General features: G+C 43.4%; 1 protein-coding gene across 2 annotated transcripts in view; it reads right to left on the bottom strand.

The window, feature by feature from the left end:
- CSPP1 (centrosome and spindle pole associated protein 1) overlaps positions 1–25,734 on the bottom strand; it is a 976,424-nt gene that overhangs the window by 597,962 nt on the left and 352,728 nt on the right. For both annotated transcript variants that reach the window (XM_069220290.1, XM_069220291.1), the window contains one exon: positions 8,009–8,099. In XM_069220290.1, coding sequence (XP_069076391.1) covers positions 8,009–8,099 — 91 coding nt within the window. The remainder of the gene's footprint in view (positions 1–8,008; positions 8,100–25,734) is intronic.

The following is a 25,734-nucleotide window of genomic DNA, read 5'->3' as shown; positions in this document are numbered from 1 at the left end:
GACAAGGGGTAAGAGAGGGCTCGTTGTGGACAGCTGGGGGGCTCCATTCGCGAAAGGGGGAATAGCATTAGGGAAGGTGGCTGAGATCAGCCAGGAGTGCCGTTGAGTTCAAGCTACTTCATCAATGTCAGGCCACGACTCTCATCCATCAAGTAAAATCATGTTTGTTTCACAGACACCATATAAGTAAGATGAGGGTCAGTCACTGGCATCTGTCTCTTGTATTTCAGATCTGGTTAAAAAAAACAAAAAAACAAAAACTAAAAGAGACAATGTCTTTAGAGGTGTGGCTGAGACATTTTCAGTCAAATCAAATTTCACAAACCTGTGTTTGAGCTCATACTCACAGGTTCATACTAAAATTTCAGCTTGACCATTCAGTCTTTCATTGTTCCGAGGTCAATAAAATGTGTACCAATGAGGTAAGCAACAATACGCATTGGTTATTTCAGCGCCAACAGACCTGAGGGTGAATGTGTGCTTTACACACACATTACATTAAGTTTTATGTCGTATTCAAGCTGCTTATACGGCTTGGACGATCTCTGAAGACTGAATACTAACATAAATCCAGATTAATTACATGCTGATATTCTAGTATGGCGCATTTAATTATTTGGAAGGAATTTAAAGCAAAGCTGCAGGTTAGGATCTCTATTTTTCAATAGTCGGGCAACATTGTGATGATGGTTTGATGGTGGATAACTGTCATAAAAGAGAATTAGAACTCCAGAATGTTGTGAGTGAGAGGGACTGGGTGAACAGTCACGACCTTAGAAGTAGTTGTACTGTCCCTACCTATTCGGGAATTGGCTGTTATTCGGTAATTGAATACATCCTTTTTTACGGCATTTTCTAACCCAGCTAGTATAGTACAAGACTACTGCCAGACCTAATAGCGACCATAATCCTCTTGAAGCCATGATCCTCCCTGTTTTATCCATCTTGTGGCATATTTCAAAGGATAATTTCTCTTTCAGCATGACTTTGATGGGCTTAGGCTAATATGGAACACGGCCAACCTATGATATTTAAAAAAAACAACAACAAAAAACACTTATTCGCGATCATTTTACACTATTTAGTTCATGTCAGTCTGAACAAATCAATGAGGATCCCCTGACTAGGTCATTTGTAGTTATCTGTTCTAAAATTAAACTATCCTTGTCAAGCCGGCTCATAATTGTCCCCATTCAGTAGTTTGACACTATGCTCTGTGGTCAGCAGGCAATCATGGAAAGTTTTTAATACTAGCCTAAAAGATACTGCAACAATTATAGTGTGTATATTCTAGCACGCTACGAGGCAGCTATTAAGGAACAGAAATATGCCTTACGCAAGCACAAATGGGACAACATAATGCCCTGCTTGCAAGACCAAGAATCAATCATTTGAGCACTGTCAGAGCTATTAGAGACAGAGATTATAATGTATCCAGCAAAAGAATGCATAATATTGCTGAACAATGGGGTGCTCACGACTCAGTGCTCGTTTTGATATGTGAACTATGGATCAAATCTCATTTGTTCATTATAGCAACCTGTCAAGATAGGAGTCCCTTTGGCAAGGCGCCTAGGCCCAATGGGGTGCCTGTTAATATCTTGTAGAACAACACTGGCATTTGGGCACCATTACTTACAAATGTTTTCAACAAAATACCTGCTCACTGTATGCTACAGGTCTGGTTATAAGCATTAGTGTACCCATTTTTAAAAAACAGGGACTGACAGCAGCCTAGTTGTTACAGGCTGGGAAGCATCATATACAATAAGATAAGTGAATGAGCCGTTGAACACATAGTTGTCAACCCTTGCCAATATGGATTGCGTGAAGGACTAGATACACTAGAGCAATGGTTGAACTTCAATTTGATTGTAGGCAAATACACTACTGCTGAGTGCTTCCATGTGAATCTGGCCTTCATTGACTTATCCTGCACATTCAACCATGCTAAGAGGATGAATCTCTTGCAAATCCTTCTAAGGTAGGGTCTTGATGACTATTGGTTGGCTTCCTTGCTGGTCTAAACTCAGTTCTTGCACCCAGGGAGTGCTTCAGCCTGAATGGTAAGGTCTCTGCATCCTTCAAACTAGAGCGCAGAGTGAGTCAATGCTGTGCCTTAGCACCTACTTTGTTGCTTCTCTATATTAATGATTAGCATAAGTATTCAGGGAATCAGGGGTTGAATGAGCGCAAAATTAAATCTGTACCTGTACCGGCTTAATTATATGAGGATGACACTCTTATTGGTCAGTAATTAAAAAATCCTAAAGCTCTTGGTGAGAGCCTGTGTAAATTTTATGACAGAATTTGATCTGGAGTCAAACTTTACCAAATCCAAAATAATAAGGGCAATATCAATTAATGGTAACACACTGTCAAAAGTTTCCTCAGTTTTCATAATTGTGGATTATTTCCAACGGCTCAAATTCTTGGAGTCATTACTTCTCTGTCCTGAGTCAGAAGCTAAAATAGTCGGTGGGCGCCTTGTTTTCTCTGTCTTCTCCCATAGGCAGTAAACCCCTGCATCGCCCCTCCACCCCAAAAACTTTATAAAAAAACTCAATATGCACCAGTTGCTCTGTATGGATCTTGAGTTTGAGGGTACTCAATTGCGTGATCTATTTAGCTCGAAGGGAAATGCTCTTTTAGCCATCTACTGAGTCTCCCTCTCTCTTTCTCCACTTTTATTTGCAGTGAGGGACTTGGACTTACGTACATGGAAGATTCCATTAAACTAGCTCCATTATTAATCTATCTCTCTGTTTGGTCCAAGCCCCTTGTGACTTTCAATCAATCTGTAATCATGGGTTGTCTTAACCTTAAAAAGGGCCTTAAAATCCCCTAGTTGTCTTATATTGAGGAAACGCTATTGATCTAGAGGAGACCCAATCTATTCATGAACACAGCACCATACGTAAGCCAGACAGAAAGAATGTAAAGAGACTGTTATTTAACAAAAGACGCATGGAAATAAAAGACTAAGAACTGTTAAAATCTTCTGTCAAGTCTTATGTTATTACTGAGACATGCCAGGGAACTGATCCTGATTTATTAAAAATGGCCCGCCGCTGGGATGGATCACCCATTACCTGCTTCTGGACCAGGGCCATTCATTTCTGAATCTGCTTCGCAGTGGGCCAATATGATTATGCTGAAATATGTGTTGTCCCTGTGAAGGGATCGCTATCCAATCACTCTTGCACGTTTGTATTTTGTTTTAATAAATGTTGTCTTTACTCAAAAGGTTCCTTTGCTGAAAAGATATGATTTATACAGCGTAAACCAGCTTTGTGTTTTTTTTACATCTATTAAATGGGGAAGATGTCTGTTTCACAGCTAGGTCTTTTCTAAAGTATGTCATGAAATGTCTCAAGTCATCACCTTTTTAACTTTTTAGTTTTAGTATGCTATGGTCTTTTAAGCTTTTTAGCTTATGTATGTGTATGTATGTTTTACTCATGATTATATTTTTAATCAAATAAAAGTACTTGTAGTAAGTTGACTCTGTATATACTATCTAAAAGTATGAGATAGTGTGCACAGAGTCCAAGGGTTCCCCTTAGAGGTAAGATAGTGGCAAAATTAGATAATTCTAATGCTCTAGTTTGTGGTAGAGTGGTCGAGCAGTAGGCTTATCAGAGGGTAGTGTTAAGCATTTGTTGTACACACACAGGCAATAAATGAGGAACACACACTCAAAGACTAACTCCAGGCCAGTAGGATTTTATATAGAAAAATATATTTTCTTAATTTATTTTAATAACCACAAGCTCCAGATTTGAAGTAAATACATCCCATGCAAGGTACTCCACACAGGTAAGTTAGGAACTTTAAATTAGAGAAATAGCATATACAGTTTTTGTTAAAATGGCAATAAGTTCCTCGGGGAGGTAAGTAATGGTTAGATTGTGAGGTAAGTAAGACACTCACAAGTCTCAGTTCCTGGGCATAGGCAGCCCACCGTTGGGGGTTCAAGGCAACCCTAAAGTTACCACACCAGCAGCTCAGGGCCGCTCAGGTGCAGAGGTCAAAGAGGAGCCCAAAACACATAGGCGCCTATGGAGAAAAGGGATGCTCTGGTTCCAGTCTGCCAGAAGGTAAGTACCAGCGTCCTCGGGGGCAGACCAGGGGGGTTTTGTAGAGCACTGGGGGGGACACAGGTAGGCACACAAAACACACCCTCAGTGGCACAGGGGCGGCCGGGTGCAGTGTGCAAAGCAGGCGTCGGGGTTTGTATTGGTTTCAAAGGAGGGACCTGGGGGTCACTCTAGCGGTGCAGGCAGGCACAGGGGGGGCTTCTTGGGCCAGCCACCACCTGGGCTAGGCAGAGGGTCGCATGGGGGTCACTCCTGCACTGAGGTTCGGTTCCTTCAGGTCCTGGGGGCTGCGGGTGCAGTGCTTGGTCCAGGCGTCGGGTCCCTTGTTACAGGCAGTCGTGGTCAGGGGGAGCATCTGGATTCTCTCTGCAAGCGTCGCTATGTGGGTCCAGGGGGGTCGTCTCGGGCTACTCAGGGAGTCGCAGTCGCCAGGGAGTCCTCCTTGTGGTGTTGGTTCTCTGGATCTCGAGCTGAGGGCGTCGGGTGCAGGGTGTGAAGTCTTACGCTTCCGGCAGGAAGAGTGAGGTCTTTAAAGTTGTAGAAAAGTTGCAAGTTTGTTGCAGGTTGTTGAGCAGAGCCGCTGCCCACTGGAGTTTCTTGGTCCTGGGGGTCAGGGCAGTAATTAGAGGCTTCAGAGGTTGCTGGTCCCTGTTGGATGCGTCACTGGTTGCAGGTTTTCGACTCAGGAGACAGGCTGGTAGGGCTGGGGCCAAAGCAGTTGTCGTCGTCCGTCGTCTCTGCAGGCTTGTAGGTCAGCAGTCCTTCTTCTTTAGTTCAGGTTGCAGGAATCTGATTTCCTGGGTTCTGGGGTGCCTCTAAATACTAGAATTTAGGGGTGTGTTTAGGCCTGGGAGGGCAGTAGCCAATAAATTCCACACTGGCATCAGTGTGCATTTATTGTGCTGAGAAGTTTGATACCAAACTTCCCAGATTTTAGTGTAGCCATTGTGGAACTGTTTGACAAACTCCCAGACCATATACTCTTATGGCTACCCTGCACTTACAATGTCTAAGGTTTTGCTTAGACACTGTAGGGGTATAGTGCTCATGCGCATATGCCCTCACCTGTGGTATAGTGCATCCTGCCTTACGGCTGTAAGGCCTGCTAGAGGGGTTACTTACCTATGCCACAGACAGTGTGAGGTTGGCATGGCATTCTGAGGGGAGTGCCATGTCGACTTAGTCATTTTCTCCCCACCAGCACACACAAGCTGTGAGGCAGTGTGCATGTGCTGAGTGAGGTGTCCCCAGGGTGGCATAAGACATGCTGCAGCCCTTAGAGACCTTCCCTGGCATCAGAGCCCTTGGTATCAGTTACAAAGGACTTATCTAAGTGCCGGGGTTGTGCCGATTGTGGAAGCAAAGGTACAGTTTAGGGAAAAAAACACTGGTGCTGGGGCCTGGTTAGCAGGGTCCCAGCACACTTTCAATCAAAACTTAGCATTAGCAAAGGCAAAAAGTCAGGGGGTAACCATGTCGAGGAGGCATTTCCTTACAGTACTGTTGACTGACTGACTGACATACTGATACGTTTTTCAAAGTAGAACATCCTGGAAAGAAAGACTGTCGTTTAAGCTGCCTCAAGAAGTAGGGACTTGTCCTAGAAGAACATAATGAATAAGAAACCACAGCACAGAGGGGGGGTATACCAATACATTTAGAAAGCTGTTTATTACTGAGCTGACACAGATATGGAAGATCCTTGAAACTCCTTCTCTACAACTGTGGTAGTCTTAGCTTTCAAATCAATGTGCAATGGAGAGAGTCCGTGCATTCATTTACAATATGTTAATGAAATACAGCTCAATATGGGGCCCTTCTGACGTTCTGTCTTTAGAGAAATGAGCAACCTACAATTGTGATATCAGTCTAACCTGGTGAGAAAGTCAGACTTCTCTGAGACCCTGCTCATCCATTAGTCAAACAACACTAAAGAGCCTGATCAATATCAAAAGTAAACTTGGTATAAAATATCAAATCTCCTGCCCGATTACAGCAATATATTTTGAATGTGTTGAGCCTACAGCACTGACATTGTAAGGCAGCCTACGGTATGTATGTGTGTGTACATATATATATTCTTCCTATGCAATTTTTCCCCTTTCCACCTTGCCCCAAGGCTTACTTTTTAAACCTTCACTCTATTTTGCTATACACCTAGAAAATAACGTTGTTAAAGGAGGAAGCAGGTGGGAATGCAAGGTAAAACAAATAAAATTACTAATTAGAAATTAGTGGATGAGCTAGGCAGGACCAGCCCAGAGCCCAGCAACGTTTGACTGGGCTGTCAGCTGGCTTCACCGAGATAACCTAAATGACATTGTGGCAACAGGCAAGACTGACCAGCACTTCAAGAGAGCCACCATAGTTAAGAAAATGGGAGATAGTTGAAGGAAACTGAAATCTGTAGTGATCTAATAGAGGCATAAGGTGGGTGTTGGGATGAGTTAACGTTTGGCATTTGATATAACAAGCACAAGCTCAGTAAGGCACGCAAGGTGTAGCCAGAAGGGACAGATTAATGTCAACAGGAGAGAAAAAAGAACCAGAAAGAGCATCAGTCAAGATCGGACATGTGATTCATCAGACTTTGTAATCTATCCAACAGTTTACTATGGTAATTCTGCCATTTAAAGGACACAGGACTGTTTAAAGCTACCAGCATACTGAAAATAATAAAGCTGCACATTTGGCGCTCTCACATTTTATCATCCACCCACACTGCTTCGCACAACATGGAAACACCTTCCATATAATAACAAAACAGAGTCAACTTCCTTCCAACACATACCCTACCATGGTGTTGTGCGCATAACTATGTGGGCAAGCACTTCCACGCCCCTTAGATAGGTAGTAAAACTATATAAATGCTGCAATACAATACAGGGTCACCAAGATAGGACAACTAGAACACACGTATATCCCTAGCGTTCCTAGGCAATGTTGGTATTGCAGCAATGTACTGCTAAATCAGACAAATGTCAAAACCATGTTTGCACCGATTCCATACATTTTCTATAGACACCCAAGGTGCTTATAGAAAAGTCTCCAAATATGCTAACAAGCAAATGTTATGTTACAAATATATTCTAGAAAGTTACAGAAAATTAGAAATGTTAAATCACCATAAAACTCAGTTGTAACTACCCACACCTTCAAAATCAGAAATTAGTTAGCCTCCACCTGAAATAAACTGCTGTGACATATTTAAGGAGAAAGTTGTGTAAAGGCATAGGTCTGAGGATGGGTATTCGGACATTTCAAAGGCATTCAATTTTTCTTAAAGAAAGGTCAAGATGAATAGCAAGAAGTGGAACGTTTTTGGCACTACAAAGATATGGCCAAGTTCGGGCCATCTCTGCCATCAGATCCACACCTATTGGTTTTCCTGTTTTTTTTTTTTTTAATTAATGAGGAAGATCCAGCCCCAAAAAGGACCCCCTCTTTCTTTCCTTCCATCCTCATCTCCTCGCATGTTTGTTCTTAACATCCCCTGCACCCTCCCTCCATGCCAGCAACCTTCCCTGTGTCACGACCCCACTTGTGTAGATTTGAATACGCCCAGTCAATATCAGCATAAACATATTTTAAGAAGAAACATAGCAGACTGGCAAACATAAAATTACATGAATGAGTACAACTAAACTACCTTCCACTGGCTCTGCAAAATAAGAATCAAAGGGCTAGGCATCACTACTTCTGACACAAAGTTTTTTTCAAGCCATATTTAAAACTGGTAGATATTCCAGCAAGCGTGGGTAGCTTTTTCCGTAAAAGTTTCACTTTACTCTCAACTCTGTCCAAGACTCTATATCATCAGTACTCTAACATAAGAAATGTAAACCCTTATGGAATCCATCTAGCATTAAGTACCGAGTAAAAGCAATCAAATGTATTGATATACTTACACGGTGTTGTCTGATGAGTGAGCTTGTGAGACATGTCTCACTGGAACTTGGTCAGAAGGGGCAGGTTGCGCACCCATCATTCCAGGGTTATCTATAAAGTGCAAAATACTTCATATATCATAATCATATTTGTACCATGGAGAAAATTAATACGGGAACAATGTAATATATTTTGTATATGCTAGTAAAATGCTTTATTCAAGGAACATTTAAATGTTGAATATAACACAAAATAGCTTGAAAATTAAATCAGAATATTTATATTATATAATCTTGAACAAGGATTGAGCTCCTAAATCATTAAAATAAAAGCTACTTACCTGTAATTGTGCTTTGGAATTGCTGATATTCTTTCTAAATATACCTACATCAAATGGTCCACATCGGACTACAAATGCTTTTTTTGCCACATTCTTTTATTGAGTATTTTTGCAAGGGAAAAGGAAAACAGTTTAATTTAAACTCTAGTCTGCATAATTTCACAAAGCCATAAAAGCACGTTAAAAATAAAAATGAAAAAACACGCAAATACAAAAAAATTAAACAGAAATCTAAAACAGAGTCCCATCATATACTAGTTAAATATGTTAAATTCATAAATCCCACTAGGATTTTCTGATTCGGACAAATACAACTGTTCCAAATAAAAAAAAATCATCAATGCCGTTTTATGGTGTCTACAATTGCGCTCTTTTCAAAGGAGTTTAAGAAAAATAATTTTAGGCACAGTTTAAGAGCTACAGTACAGCTTAAAGTGCAACATGCCATGAGCTGTGAAATTCACGCAGGGACATTGAAATAGGGCTTTAGACCAATCACTACTATACAGGAAGGTGGCAATGCAGTATACCATATAAAGTCTAAAATAAGTTAAATTATATCTCTGCTGGCTGTTTGTGATTGTTTTCAAGTTGTGTTGAAAATCATTTTATGATCAATATATCACAGTCTCTACTTTGAAAAATGCTGGAGGCACATATGTTTGACCTCCGTCTTACTACATCTGACAGGAATTCTGGATTCTCAAAAAAATGAGGTTTATCAATCCTGTAACAAAGGTCTTTATGTTTCAAATCATGGGATAGCTATCGCCCAGTCTGATGAGAAGCAGCCCCCCACAACTATTCTATTAAGGTATGCCTCTGGTTTAGTCCATGAGCTATGCCACAAGAGTAAGGGGTGCACACTAATAAGATCTTATATATGTAGCAGACCTAATTCACTGTGTCATAAAAAGGAAAAACAACTAGTGGGGACTGCTAAAAGCCTTTTCAGACAGAAGATCTCAGAAATAATTTTGTCACATATGCATGACCTTCATAAACCAGCCGCTTAAGCAGCAAATGATATGCACTTTGTACGGTATTGCATGCAAATTTCTTTGATGAGTTTTAGCCAAGTTTTGATGAAAAGGAAAACAGTGCAGGGGATGCCTTAGCAATTTGGTCACTTCTCATGTTTACCTGTTGGTGCCAGCTGATTTAAAGATGATGCCTAAACATGTGTTTATTTAAGCTCGACAGCTTGAATGCTTAGACTTTTCCTTAGCAGGGTCCAGGTCCCCCATATAGGAGGCAAAGTCATCCAGCAGGAGCTGAAGGGCTTCAGGTGTCCTGGCCATGAGGACTGAGTCACCTGCGGAGGGGAGTGCTGAAGTGGGATCATGGCCAATCTGGGACGTGTCCCTGCAACCCTCTATCAACATCTTCTTCAAGTTATTAATATAAAAGGTGAAGAGAAAGGGTGAAGGGAAACACCTCTCCCTCATCCCCCCAGCTATAAAAAAATTCTCAGTGCACGCCCAGGCTATTCAGTATCTTACTCTAGCAGTGATCCCTGAGAATATATCGCTGATTATACTTAATATATTTTCCTCCGCCTCAATCTCCTTCATCAAATATCGAAGCTTACTGTGGGAGACACAACGAAATGCCCGTAAGATCCATGGTAACTAGGTAAATGGTGCTCTTTTTAGCTATTATGTATTTCGAGGACAATAAAAAACAGGTTAAGGTACTGTTCAACAGTGCCAATACCCCTCCAAAAACCATAATGGATGCCTGTCAAGATGCAGTGGTCCTCTATCCCCTCTGAAACACCTCCAGTTTATCATCATTAGTTCTACAAGCCATTTGTGTACTGTGGGAGAGGTGGAAAGGTGCCAATAACAACAGAAGATACAAAGCTTCACTGTGGACAATGATGTGGAAAGCCATCTGTATGTCTGCAAGATTACAACTATGTGTAACACTACGCTTTGCCTCTACCCTACTTATTCAAATTCTTTCAAATATATGTGATGCTCTAATTGACTTTGTCACACCAGGGATGTTGAGCAGATTGAATACTTGTGAATCTATGAAAGATCTGAACTCTGAAAAACCAGACTTGCAGGTAAAAAAACAAAATCTTCTTAAGTACTTAGTATTATAAAACAGAGTATTAAACAGTATATACTTGGGTCACTGGATTAGAGCAAAATTGTATTTTAAAAAGGTTCTTGACCATCACTTGTTCCATTTATGTCTTGACACCACCCAATGATGTCTTTACAGTAATGTTTTGGAGAGATTACTATATTATCACTTGACAGATGTCTTGTAAGAGCATGTTTGCAAGAAGTGCTGCTGTGAAACTTTTGGTACCAGCAGAGCAAGCAGTCACCCTTTTAGTGAACGGTCTACTTACTGTAAGGTAAAATAACTTTATATAGGCAACAATTGATTTGCTAGGCTTGTTCCCGCTGCTTATTTTCGATACCTCAATTCCCAACTAATGGACCTGATCTGGGGCACCTGCAGACGCAGGGCTAGCCTGATTAAAGTACATATCCCTCCAGTTGAGGGTGGAATAGGCGCCCCGGACTTTAAAGCCTATTGTTATGTAAGTCAATTACAATGGCTGCCATATTTGTTATCTGGCTTCCATCTGAAAGAAGCAAACTATACCCCACAAAATTAGCAATTTGGTACATTACACACCTTGCTACAACTGGGGGTGTCATGCCCTTCCGGACCACCATTATTCTTAAATAACGTACTCATATATTGGAGGCAGGCACTAAAATACACAATACCCACACATTATGCACCAAACGTACCTGTGAGAGGAATTCCGTCACAGTTAAGACTGTTTACATATTTTAGCCTACAACTCTGGGCTGCAGGCATACCCACATTGGGGGATCTGTTTACAGAAGGTGCTCTAATGTCCCACCAGGAATGTACTCGGACCCATTGGCTGACAGGTTCCCTATTTCTAATACATGCAAATGCCTCTTGTTAAGTCCGCAAACATTGGGCACCAATGGGGCTGGAACCCGAGACACACTCTTTCATCCAGGCTGTACAAAAAATGGAAACCGGTAGACACTTGGTGAAATGGTTACATAAGGGCCTGCAGATAAATTTACATGTCTCATTGACTCCCCTTAGGAAAAGGTGGGAAGAGGATCTGGGTTATGCACTGCATGACAAAGAATAGAGTTTTTTACTTGAATATCCAAAAATATCCCTAAATATCCACTTCAAATTTATTCAATTCTCTCTACTTCACAAAGCTTATTTTACGCAACAGAATAATATATTTCCCACAGTACACCTGGAGTGTCCCTAATGCCATATCAATCCAGGGGATCTCCTTCAAATGCTATGGTCAACTCGATTTGATCTCTTCCAGGTCTCTCAAATTATGCTACAGCATTGCAAAATCTGGGCAGGCTCTAAGATGAAAGACAAGATCGTAATCAAAAATTAGTTCAATTTAAGATCTTTGTTGAACTAAGCAACACACAGAAGCCTATTTTCTGTTTTTTTTCCCGGGTACTAGCCTTGCATGCAGAGCCACTCTGAAAGACTGTTTGCATTTAGGAATACAATCATAAGGTGAAGTCAGATTTTCATGAAAGCCTAACAGTTCCCCACGTGTCCCTGATGCCATTTCAGCCCAGCGGATCTCCTTTAAATGCAATGGTCATGCCCCTCCTTGAATGACTATTGGACCGAAATGCCCCTGGACCTGGCGAGAGTCCCCCACTGGAAAACATTAGAGCAATATATACTGGGTCTATATCGATGCTCTGAAGTGGGTCTAATGCCACACCCTAAATACTCAAAAAATCTATCTAGTTTTATAGACCTAGCCCTCCAAATAATAAGGAGACAAATATCGAGCTGGAAATAACCCCTTGCTCCGTTGGGGGAGGGCTAGCAGAAGGAGGTTATATGCTGGGGATAAGCAGAGAGCATCGCACTGTGCAGGGAGGAGTACTGTGGGCTTCGGAAGAGACCCATTGCTCTGTTATGGAATGTCCTTCAGAAACCGTTTGGAACTCAGACCATTGCAGACCAGACACCAGGTGACCCAGACCCCTCTCGATGTGAGCCCTACACTACCCTCACCCCCCCACATTCCGCCAAATCATTCATGGGGACAGACACCCTAGGTTAGTTCTGAAAAACAGCTTGACCTCCACTCTTCTCCATCCTGGGCTCCTCCCATAACTTCCAAACACTGCCATGTAACCCAACAGAAGTCCAGTTGGGTAAGGGTGGGAGGATGGAGTAGGGGTACGGTATTGTTAAAAGCCAACAACGCATCTCTTTGCAAACCTAGATTTTTCACTGATGAGCACACAAATCCTAAGAGGGTTGCTTCTTGGCCAGTGCGTAGCAAATCTTAACACGGAGAACACCTCATCTGGAGATGGTCTACTTCTGCACTGCCTGACCTCTCCTTGCATGCACAGAACCTACAAAGAGTTTATTATCCGCACAGAAATCCTTTGCGCGATCAAGGAAGAATGCCAATGCTCTTTTTGGATACAGGAGTTGGAGTCTCTCCTCTTCCTTAGAAGGATGTGGGTGTGTGTATAAAGTAGGCAAGGTGGTGGGCTGGCCAACATAAAAGGACGTAACCACTTTTGGTAGAAAGGAGGCCCTAGTGCGAAGAACCACATTGGCAGGATAGATGGAAAGGCTGGGCGCTTAGATGACAATACCCACAGCTTACTCACCCAGCGGGCAGATGTAATGGCAACAAGGAAGTCTGTTTTCAAAGTGAAAAGCCTGAGAGGACAACTGTGGAGAGGCTAGAAAGGAGTGCACATCAGAAATGTCGAAACCAAATTCAGATCCCATGCAGGCATAATGAATGGGGATGGAGGAAAGAGATGTGTAACACCTTTGAGGAACCTATGTACACTAGTGGACTTAAAGAAAGTTGATTAGACAACTGCAGGAAGGCAGAAGTAGCAGACAAATAACCTTCAAAAGTTCCCATAGCAGAGCCCTTCTGGGCAAGGGAAAGGTTAAATAATAGGACCTCATAGAGAGTTGCAGAAAGGGGGAAAACAGACTTGTCTATGAAGCATGCCACAAATTTCTTTCAACGACAGGCATATACCATTTTGGTGAAGGGACGCCTTGCTGCCAAGATTACTTTGCAGCCTTCAGGAGGAACGGCAAAAGCTGTCAACTGTCCCTGCTCAATCTCCACGCAAGAAGGTGGAAAATGGACAGGTTCAGGTGCAGAACCCACCCCTGCTGCTTTAACAGAAGATTCTCCCAAAGGGGCTGATTGGATATCGATGGATATGCTCAGCAACTCAGGATACCAGACTCTCCATGCCCAGTCTGGAGCCACAAGGATTGCTTGCCTGGTCATTCTTGACCTTCTTGAGAACTCTAGGCAGAAGTGGTATGGGGGAAAAGGCGTACAGGAAACCTGAGTTCCACTCAAGACGAAAAGCGTCTCCAAGTGATTGCCGCCTTGAAAACTCCAACGTACAAAACTGCTGACATTGAGTGTTCTCTGTACTGATGATTTTTTGCAGTTCCCTCTGAGATCAGGACCTTGACGGAGAGATTCCCCGGATGCTGCGCTCACTGTAACTTCAGGTCCCACTGCAGAGCCCACATATGCCATGTGGTGTGTACCAGCAGGATGCAGGAGGCCATAAGGCCCAGCAGCCTCAGAGGCATTCTCATTGAGATCCAGGATAGAGGCTGAAACATTGGTATCACAGCTTGAACATCCTGGACCCGCCGCTCAGGTGGATAAGCTGGAACTGCACTGTGTCCAGAACAGCTCAGATGAAAAGCAGCGTCTCAGAGTGAGTCAGGTGTGACTTCCGCACATTTATAGTGAACCCTAGCAAATGCAGGAGGTCCGCCCTGGTCTGAAAGTGGGAGACGATAGTCATGGTGAGCCCGCCTTCAACAGCCATTCGTTGAGCTAGGAGGACTGAAAACCCTGATTTGCGCAGATGAGCTGCAACCACCGAAATCACCTTGGTGCACACCTGAGGGGCATTGGTAAGACCAAAAGGGAGCACAGTGAACTGGAAGTCCTTTAACGTACCATGAACCGCAAGTAACGTCTGTAGGCTGGCAGGTCGGGAAATATGGAAATAAGTGTTCTGAAAGTCCAAAGCTACCATCCAGGCTCCTGGGACCAGGACAGACATAACTTGAGCCAGAGAGAGCATCTTGAACTTCTTCTTGAGGAAGAGACTGAGGGACCAAAGGTCTAGAATAGGGTGGAAGCCCTTGTTCTTTTTTGGGTATCAAAAAGTAGCGAGAATAGCAACCATGACCTACTTCCAGCAAGGGAACACTATCTATTATCACCCTTGGCCAAGATTGTTGTAACCTTCTCACGGAGAAGGGACAAGTGATCCTCTGTCATCCGATCGTAGGATGGTGGCATGGATGGAGCAGTAGTCTCTAAGGGCAGGGATTAGTCCCTTCGAACTATTTGCAAAACCTACCTGTCTGACGTGATGGATTGCCAGTGCACCTGGGGATGGTGAATCCTGCTTCCAACTGGCCTTTGGCGGGGGAGAGTCAGACTAGGAAGTTTTAGAGGCTGCTGCAAAAGGGGGGCAGTGGTCTATCCAGACCTCTGGCAACTCGATCCATGAGGATGGTGGATCCTGCACACTCGGCCATGCAGAGGAGCTGCATGGTGGCTGGCCGAAATGGATGGGTTGGAGACCCCTTCAGTAGCCACTAAAGGGGCAAAAGACAGACTGGGGGGAATGTGGGGCCGCTGTGAGGCCCAAGGAACTTGTCGAAGTCCGAGAATCCTCACAGCCATGGAGCGCCAAGTCTGCCTTTTCTCCAAAGAGATCGGTGCCAACCAAGGGCACGTGCATCAAGGATGTTTGGACATACGCTGAAAAGCCAGACGTCTTCAGCCAGGCATGGCGACTCAGGGCCACTGTCGATGAAACCTCTCTGCCTAGCAAGTCGGTCGTGTGCAGTCAACAGCAGATTGTGAACTTTGCTGTGTTGCTCCCATCAGCAACAGTGATAGATTGCAGCCCGTGTCTCCTCTGGGACCTGTGGCAACCTTTGCACAACAGTATCTCACAGCGTGTCGGAATAACGGCCCAAAGGGCATGCAGTGTTTACAGACCACAATGCATGGCTGGTGGAAGAAATAATCATCTTCTCAAGTGAGTCCAAACTTTTGGATTCCCTAACTGGGGGAGCGGAACGGAACGTGCCCTGGGAGGTACAGGCTTGGATAACCAAGCTCTCAGGTGTGGGATATTGAGTCAAGAAACATGGGTCCCCTGGAGCAGAGCAAAGGCAGTGGGCAACTGTCCTGTTCACAGGAGCCCCTGTGGTGCGTTTGGACCAGGAACCCAGCAGGACATCCGTGAGGGCCTCATTAAATAGAAGCAGGAGTTCTGAGGTGGAAGCTCCCAGTTATAGCACCTCTGTCAAGAGACTAGACATGCTGCCCACAAAGGCCAACTCAAAGTCCAGGATTCAGCTGCCCTTCTCACTACCATAGAGTAAAGAGTCTCCCCCCTCTGTAGCCACGGTAGAGGGAGAAAGTATGCCACTATCTGGAGAAGTATCCAGTTTGGTGACTTCACGCAAGTCTGTACCCCAGTCCATAGGTTCTTCGTGAAGCTGGCTTTCTAAAGGGTCCAGCAACCCATCTCTGAAACTAACCCATAAGAAAAGGGCTTGGGATCCAAACTAAGAGGCAAGGCTCCTTTGAGCATCGGAATCGGCATTATATGATGCCCATCCAGCTCTGTGTTGGAGTCAGGGATAACAATGGGCATAGCGCCGCTTGTGGTGCGGACAGCGTCAGGCGCGTCGGAACCAGCTTCAGGGAAAGTCGGGGTAGTACGACCAACACCGGTCTGGATTCAGGATTGGATCCCTGGGTGCCCCTCTGCTCAAGGCCGAAGCCTCTGGTGCGGAACCCAAAGGGGTCACCTTTCAACTTCACGGAGCCCGAAGGCACTCCAGTGGTGTAGGGGGCCCAAAAGTAAGGTGCATAGCCTCGTAAAGCTCTCGGAGTTAAGCAAGGATTGCTCTGGCTCCCGGAGAGGTGCGGATTCGGTCCAGGCACAGGCTCCGCAGAGCGAGGCCTATATCATCAACGCTGTCTCGTCAGCTGATGGATGAGGAGAAGTCAAAGAATGCTTCGACTTCTTTTTATGCCCCGACTTACCCGTTCACCCTGAGGACTTGGAGTGGGATGACGATGATAGAGGACTCCGGGAGCGATCCCGGGACCGTCCCCTGGACCACGATCTAGGCTTCAGCTGAGTCGGGCATTGGCCCGCGATTAGCTTTAGGGACCACTCCCTCAAAGCCTTGGGATGCATGGCCTGACATTCGGAGCATGACTGTAGGTCATGGTCACGCTCCAGGCACCAAAAACACACAAGGTTCAGATCTGTCATAGACATGGTTCGATGACAGGCTCCACAGGGCTTGAAGGCGGTCTTTCTAGAAGACATCCTCGAAGCACCAGAAGTAGAACACTCCAAGAAATCTTTGACAAAAATGTTTAAAAAGCCAGTCAAAACGTGACTGAGGGGTAGCTCTCTCATCGGATTAATGTTTGCTGTCGTGGAAAGAATAGAACTGATGTCAGGGCGCTGAGGTGGTGCCTACATAGGACCCGCAATGTTATATCCAGCGTGGATGATGCCGAAGAGACTCAGAGCAGATCGACTTTACCTAACAGCATGCAGGGGTGCTGCTCACGAAAATCTCCGGATCCACTTTGACCCCTGTGGGAAATTCAAGGGTAAGAAATCTGCAACTACAAATTGTCTCTACCAGATAAGGCTTTACTGAAGGTAAGTGACTTTTTCTTTTCGCTTGACAAGTAACACAATCAGAAAGAAATGTACAAAAAATTAATAGCAAGAAATTGAATTGATAATCTACAGGCAGAAACAAAAAAGATTGTAGTCACTGACTACCTTTTTTTTCAGTATGAAATAATATACCAAAGTTAAGCCCCTTCTAAGCAAAGCCTAGCAAATGATTAGTTTAAAAAAAAAAAAAAAAAAAAACGTTATTGGGTTTTTTGAATGTAAAGAGAAAGATTAGAAAAAGAGAAAGAAAAAAGAAAAATGAACAAAACAATGCTGTGCCGCTATAACCGGCCTCAATAATTTGCATAGCAGATATACATAGGCAAAACAATAGGATGGACATTTCGAGTGAATTATACATAGTGTCATCATAAATAAAATTACAATTTTCATCTATGGATCCAAAGAGATCAGGGAAAAAACTAGGTTTGCCCAAGATGCGCTGTTGGCTTTTAACAATACTGTACCTCTGACCCTGATTCAACTGGCTTCTGTCCTGTGCACCATGCTATACAGCATCGGCAAAAAGCCAGAGGGTTATTCTTGGCCTAGACTTAGTAGATTTTCAAAGGTAGTTTACATTATCTTCTCTCTTTAACACAGAAACATCATGGAACTAGTTAGCACCGTATACAAAAGTAGACTTACTATGACTCAACAAGTGACTGGTTCTTTGTTTGATATGTAATCATAGATCGTTTTCTTAATTACAGTGTGCATTACATGCAACATGCTTGTTTTGTGTGTGTATAGACAGAATACAAGGACATTTTACATTTGTTTGGTGCAAAAGAGATTTAATTAGTTCTGTAAGAATATATTATAACAAACATCCCATTTCTAAATGGTTCAAAAATAACATGTCATAGCAAGTCCACTTTTTTCTAAAGAGATAGCTAGTTCCACAATATTTAGGTGTTAACTAGTAAAGGTGTTGTTAAATAGTTGTTTAGAGTCCTGACCCCTTGTTTCTGAGTTTGCTAGATCTTCATAGTAGCAGATCTTAATAAAAGAGTATCCCACCTTGAAATAGTATGCTTCATCTCCACTTTGCCTTTTTAGCCCCAGCAAAGCCTTTGAAAAGATGGAGGAGAAAAGAAAAACTTGTCGGTGTGGAAGGTGGATAGAACTTTTTGTAGAGAGGATAGACAAATACATTGAGCCAACTTGTGTGGGTAGAAGACGTAAAAGCAGTAGGACTGATATAGGCTTGAAAACGCCCTGACCTTACAAGGCTGAAGTAAACACTGCCACAAGGACCACATAGATTGTCAGAAGCCAACACAATAACAGAGTACCAGTCTCAAAAGGGATGCCATCAGGTGTATCAACACTAAGTTTCAGTTCCACTGTGGAACAGCTAGTAACGTGGTTAGAAGCATGTACATGAAAACGTTGTTTCAAAAAAGTAGAAATGATCTGAGTAAAGAAGACTGATAACCAAGACATTAAAATGCAGTCAGTGCAGTAGAATAGTCTTTGGCGGTGAAACTGCTAACTTTTGTTGAGCAAGGGAAATGGTAAAGCACAGAAAGTCAGACAGGGAAGCGTTTAAATATTAAAACCTACAGTCTAGCACCAGGAAACACATTTGTTCCATCAAGAGACCTACAGAAAATTGGTGGCAGTTTTTCAGGCAGCTAAAATGACATTAGCTATCTCTGAAGCAAATGAAGGGCCACGAATTGACACAATTTACCCTCCATGTGTGCAGATTAAAATGTCTGGGAACTGAGGAGAAGCACCATCTTGCTGCAAAAACAGATCTATTCTTTATAGGAGGGGAAAAGATGGCCAAATGAGGAATTCCAACAGGCTGCCTTCTCTAATTCTCCTCGGTCAATCCGGAGCAATGAGAATCAGCTATGGCCAATCCTCCAGCACTTTCTGCAGAGCCTTTAAGAGTATTGGAATAGGAGAAAATGCATAAAGATGTAGGTATTGCAACCAGCTTGACAGGGAGGTGTCCTCCAGGGAAATCTGGTGGGAACTAAAGGACAAAGAATATAGGTATTTCCTTTTTTAGAAACGTGGTAGAGGTATATTGATGGAATTCTGAAATCAGAAGATGATTTCTCTCACGTTGCAGTGGAACTCCAATTCATGATCCTCCAATGACTCACGGCGTCATCTTGACGTTCAGAGTGATCGCCAGATGGACGACCACAAGGAAAATGCCCCATTGCAGAACACACTGTCACAAGCACAATGCCTCCCAAGTACATGGCTAAAAACACACTAGCCCAGTTACATGAGCCAATGGATCGCTATAGCGTTGTCTCAAACAAATGCACAATACATTCTGAGATGGAGTTATGAAACACCTTCAGATTGAGGCTAAATGCCCTCAACTCTAGCACCTTGATATGCATGGTTTGTTCCGACTGGGGCCTCATGCAGTTAACTACCCTCAAAAGAGTGCCCTAACCCAACAAGGAGGCTTCTCTAATAACACAGTCCTGCAACTGCAAAGGACTGAAGGGTTGACCAACTGAAGTGGATGGGACAAATACCCTACTGGAAGTTAGGGAGGAAAGAATGGAAAATTTCCACATGAGCGGAGGCTCCCCGGATGCTAAATCCACTGCCACCTGAAGCACCACTGATGGGATCTCATGTGTCACATGGTGTGCGAACCAACAGGATGCACAAGGCGATCGAGCACAACAGACAGACAACCTACAAGACCAGGATCATAGTCAGAGCAATACTGTCTATATCCAGTGTTGTCTGGGGCAGAAAAAAAAAATACTCATGCAGGTTGTGCTCAGCATCATTCCAATGTAGGCCAATCTGAGTTGGAAATTCCGCTGGTTGATGGAGAAGCTGAGGTGATGACAGGATCAGAATGAGCTCCAGATAGTCCCAGGCTAGCATGGGGGAACTCTTCCTTCACCAGCTAATCATCCAAATGTGAAAAATATGGACTCCTGACCTCCTGAGGGAGACTGTCACCACACCCGGAACACTGATGAAGGCTCTGTGAGTGTTCATAAGACGAAAGGGTAATACCGCAATTTGCAAGAGCAGTGATCCCAATGAGACCTTAAGGAAGCACTTGTGGGCTGGAAGAATTGGCAGATGGAAATGGGCATCCTGAAGAGCCAAGGAACTATCCAATCAACTTAAAACCAGTGGAACTTAGTTTTGTCCTGGTGAACCAAGAAATTCAAGAGTCTCGGTCCAGAATAGGCCTTAAGCCAACATCCTTACTCGGGGTCAAGAAGTAAAGTGAATAGAATCTAGTGCACCTCTATTTCAAGGGCACCAAATCTATGGTCATTTTTCCAACAAGGTGAGAACTTCTGCCTTTAAGATCAAGGCAATGGTCAGGTTGTACTTCCTTGCAGAAGGTGGGTGGTCTGAAGATACCATAGAAATGGAAAGTCTGAGTAATATGGACAAATTAGAACACCCAGCTATATGTTACGAAGGACTCCCAAATCTCAAATGGTCAAAAAATAAGAGCCCATCTCTATAAACAGACGTGGATGGTGGAGGGACTGAACCTAACATTATAGCTGCAGGATAAAATCAAAGTGAATCTCCTCACTTGTTGGACAGATAAAGGTCAACCTATCTATATATCATAGGTATGAAAAGTTAAAGCGATAAAGGTGAACATTTTCCTTTCCAGATCCTTCCTCTGTCAGCCCAGGTAGTTCCTGGACCTACTGAAGAAATGCAGAGAACGGTTTGTGGCATGGACGGGGGTGGAGGGTAGGTGGGGGTTCAGCACAAGGGTGTTAAGGGTAAGGCAGGGCAGGATGGGTCAGGGGCAGGGCTGGACAAATTAAGAAACTTCACACACATACTAACCAGACAAATAACATTTGGCAGTGCCTGACCGAACAAAATACTGTAATGTACCATACAAGAAACTCGTTTATAAATAGTCTCATAGAGAATCAGACAAAACATTGGGCAATCTGGGCTAAGCTAAGGTGATCTTATAGGACTTTGTGGTTAGGCAAATTTATCAGACCACAAAATGTTTGTTTGTGAACTTATGAGCATGATGCTAGCGAATTGGAATAACTTGCTAGTCAGAGAGGTCTTATTATCTGCTCCCACTGTTTATAACCATTTATTATATCCCACCTCTAGCAAACGGTCTACTTGCAAGATGGAGAGTAGAAGATTTTCTAACCTTAGTGGACATGTCCAAGAATAGGAAAATGAAATCTTTGTACAGATATGAGACACATTTCATGACTAACTCAAGACTACATTTTCTACAAATTAGACTGAGAAGGGGGTGAATATTCCTTGCTATGCAGTGACAATCCTATGAGCAACATTGAGAACTCTATCTTTCTTTGTATCCAGCACATGTTAAGCTAAAAAAAAAAGGTATCCAGGTCCTTCACGGAGGTGTCACAGCTTTGCCTACATGGTGGACATGCTCAAAACATTTGCGTATTTGTACATTTGATTACATCTTCAACAGCATCTGTACAAAGATCCAAGGTAATGTTATCCGATTAATGTGGGGTACTTCAGTGGTTATGCACCAATTAGGACCAAAGCTGCTGGTTACTGTAATGATAGTCAAGAACCAATCCACGTTGAAATTCTGAAAGCATGAGTCTATCCACACACAGCTAAATAAACAGCGAGAAATCAGATTATAGCCCCTCAGCATACCATGTTAAGTTTGTAACTGCTTAGAACCTAACAGTGGGATGTTTAATTTTAGAGAAGATTTAAACATGTCCAGAGACAGTAAGAAACTTGAATATATCAGCATGCCATATACAGCAAGGAAAACATGCGATAAATGAGAGATAAGAGGAGGAAATTCCCTGCCCATGTTGGCAAAATGCATATTCTGATGGGAGGAGTTGAAAACCTGAAGCCGTATTTATTGTAGTCAGAAATTAATTCATAAATAAAAGATGGAATTCAGAACCTCTAGCAGTCTACTTTGGTTGACTGAAAAGCTTATAAACTGCAATTGACACACAATAGATTCCTGATGCTGACTTCCCCAGGAGGCCGCAGACTTCCCAAAGCAACATGAACAGCAGTCAGTCTGTCAGGTCCAGCTTTTGAAGAGACTACCACTGAAATTAATGATATGGCTTGAAACATGATCCTGTGCCCGAAGTTGTTGGACTTAATTGACAGCACAGTTGTGGACCTCTTGTAGTCTGTTCAGCTTCTTAGGTGGAAAACCAAAGGTCAGGTTGTGAATGAATAGTTTCCAAATAGCATTTCATCCATGTAATAAGGAATGAGAGTACAAAGCTGAAAGAAATATGAGTAACAGCCCTTACTTAGTTATGCAAGGTGAAATTGTAGCTGGCTGTGGATACTTTCCCCTCTAAATTGGCCAAAGATGAATGTAATCTGATTTTGACCAGTAATCAACACCATACCCTCCCACCCCACCTACAACCTCCTACCCTACCAACCAATCAGAATAAGAGGAGGTTGGCAGTACATACTTCCATTCTTCTCTCAAAAATAAAGGACAAAGCCCACCTCATAAACAGAGGGTTTGTAATGGGAAGTAGGACATATCAGCCAGACGTTTGAGGGGGAGAAAGACTGGAGATCCCAGCAGCTCTCTGACAGTCATACATCCTTCTACCTACAGGCAAAAGAGAGTTGGTTTCACAAGGGAAGGGATCGTAGCTTTTTCTTTAAAAATCTGAGGGGACAAGTGGAAAGCAAAACAGGAAAGACCAAGCAGCACCCTTACAAATAAACGTCCTTCTCCCTATCGGTCCATGGTAACTACTCTATCTCTGAAGGAACTAAATCCTGGATACAATTTTGTAAGTCAGAAAGGAGGAAAGCAGACATTATGCAATTCCTTTAGACAACTCCTGTTTAGAAGTAAACTGAATTCACATGCTGTGAAATAGGAAACAATTGCTATAAGACCTTTAGATTTAAAAACTGAGATATACCCTTAACACACATCTATAGAAATGTGTTAAGTAATCACAATAATGGTCATAACTGACACTTTGATGGCTGTGTAACCATTAAGGTCACCCACTGTTGAATCACAGTTAAGTATGCTTGGACGCAGTCCGCAATGGTGTTCATCTGCTGCTCAAGTCTAATAAGGAGCTGGCTCTCATCATCAGGAGGTAGTGACTAGAAGCTAAATAATCTAATTAAGGTCCCAAAGGTTTCACATATGTTGAACAGTGTAAGAAATTTAATTCTTTGGCATAAGTGACCATTCCCCTCAAGGAATAATCACAACCCTTGGGAGGGTGAACTCTCAAAGTCAATATATTAACCTGCGCTCTCACCTCTGGTAGCTACGGCACAGAGCAGAAAGGCTTAAATGAAGGCAACCTGCAAAGTATTTATGCAGTACCCAACAGTAATAAAGTCAAAACGCAAAACAATAAAAACTCCTATTGAATAAGAAAAACAGAGTAACATATAATTAACAGAATTACATATAAATGGCAAAATTTCAATAAGGGATGCCAAAGATATCATTTTTTAAAGTTTTAAGTAGCAATAGCAGCAAGAAGCACAAACAGCCAATCATACTAAATGCTCAGGGTAGACCGGGATCTAGGAGTAATTTGAGGTTGGTCGTGATGGAGGGCAGGTTGAATACACCAACCCGGTTTGTCCTGGTCAAAGCTTTCACCATATGACTAAGAAATGTACCACAGGCATATTCTTCTAAAGTCCCCCAGGACCTCAGGGGAGGCATTAAAAGAGCCATAGGGTATCCAGATGTTAGACCTGTCCGCCTTTGGGTGCTCCATTTATGCTCATCTTGGTTTTGCTGGCCTTAAGAATCTGCATACTTTACCACAGTTAATCAGTGCTTAAGTGCATGTTCTCTTTCCTATAAACATATTAATGTTAGCTTACACCAAATTGGCATATTTAATTTACCTGCCCCAAGTAAAGTGGTACTACATGTGCCGCCAGACCTGTAAACGCTATTAGTGGGCTTGCAGTACTGATCGTGCCACCACTTAAATAGCCCTTAAAACATGTCTCAGGCTTGCCATTGCACAGTGTGTAAGCAGTTTAAAATGCAAATTTGACCTGGTAAAATAAACCTTTTGATAGGCCCCAAACCTCACTTTTTAATACATACAAGTCATCCCTAGGGTAGGCTGTGAGCAGCCCAGAGGGCAAGGTGTGGTGTACTTAAAAAGTAGGACATGTACCTTTAAGTTTTACATCTCCTGGTAGTGAAAAACCTATAGTTTTTCACAACTGCAAGACCTACCTCCCCCACATTGCAAGTGTAATTTCCAAAGAGGAATAGGTAATCCCTTCATGTTTGGTGTCTTCGGAGTACTCATTTAAAATCCTACACTTATGGTGAAGTAGGATTACAGTTTTGAAAATGCCACTTTTAGAAAGTCAGCATCTTCCTCCCTTAGCCATTTAGTGCATGTAGCCTGTCTCTGGTCACATGACTGGGTGTAACCAGCAGTTGGGCTTTATGTATTCCTCTTAGACAGCCACACACAACAGGGAGCTTAGGTGTGCATTGATGGGACGTCAGTGGCAGGATGGGAGGGAGGAGCTGGGCCCAGCCCTACTTACACCTGAATAGTCTGTGTCCTGCCTCCACACAAAGGACTACATACTACCTGTAGTTAGTCTGGAGCCAGGACACACAAGACATGATACCTGGGGACTTCAAAGGGGAACCTCTAGAAGTTTCTCCCCCATTTCAAAGGCACAACTGGGCATAAACACTAGACCTCTGATATCACCACTTCAGTATACTTCTGGACCAGTAGATACTCTGCCAGGAAGGACTGCTGAGCTGCTAAAGGACTGCCACTCTGCCAGACTGCTGCCCTGATGGACTACTGAGCTGCAGTGCTGCTGTGCTGACCTGCTGCCCTTTTGTCTGGGTAAGAAGCACTAAACCTGCATCTCTTGAGCCTCGAAACACAGAGTGACTCCAAGGGCTAGTTGACTGGCCTCCAGACGAACCTAAGGGACAGAAGGCTCCAACAACCTTGCCCCTCCACCTGGACTCTGCCATCTGCGATTCTACCCTACCAAGTGATGACACCCACAGTCATGGACCCTTGGAGGTGGGCCTAAGGTTCTCTGACAGCCTCTGTGGATCTAGTGGAAACGACGCACCACCACAAACAGCGGCATCACCGCCCGCCACCGCATCGGAACTGATGCTGAACAATGCATGTTCGCCTCAGGCTCTCACCTCCATCAACTGCAGCCTCGACGACAGACTCCACATCGTGGTTTCACAGTTCCTCAGAACTGATGTATCATCCCAACTGTGCAATGCATCCTTGAATCCAGACTTTGCATCGCAAGCCCTCGCCAACCCGATCTGCGACACTGATGCATCAGAACCTTTGCACCGCCACCTCACTGTATCTTGGAGCCAAAGCATCACTTCAGTTGTGCGACATCTTCTACACAAACCAGAATTTAATAAACTCTGTTGAGCAGGCAGAAATGGGTCCTGTAGCCAGCCTGCATTCCATTGCCTGCCTGTGAGAAAACACCCAAGGGCTGAGCACAGGTTAGTATAGGGGTTGCTTGTGGCTTCACCTTGAGAAGAACTGTGTTTGCTGCTTGAGTAGGGTCTCCCCTCTCAACCAGCAAC

The sequence above is a fragment of the Pleurodeles waltl genome, chromosome 2_2 (genome assembly GCF_031143425.1).
Source record: "Pleurodeles waltl isolate 20211129_DDA chromosome 2_2, aPleWal1.hap1.20221129, whole genome shotgun sequence".
Lineage (NCBI taxonomy): Eukaryota > Metazoa > Chordata > Amphibia > Caudata > Salamandridae > Pleurodeles > Pleurodeles waltl.
The sequence above is the reverse complement of the archived record's forward strand: the minus strand, read 5'-3'. Positions and strand labels throughout refer to the sequence as shown.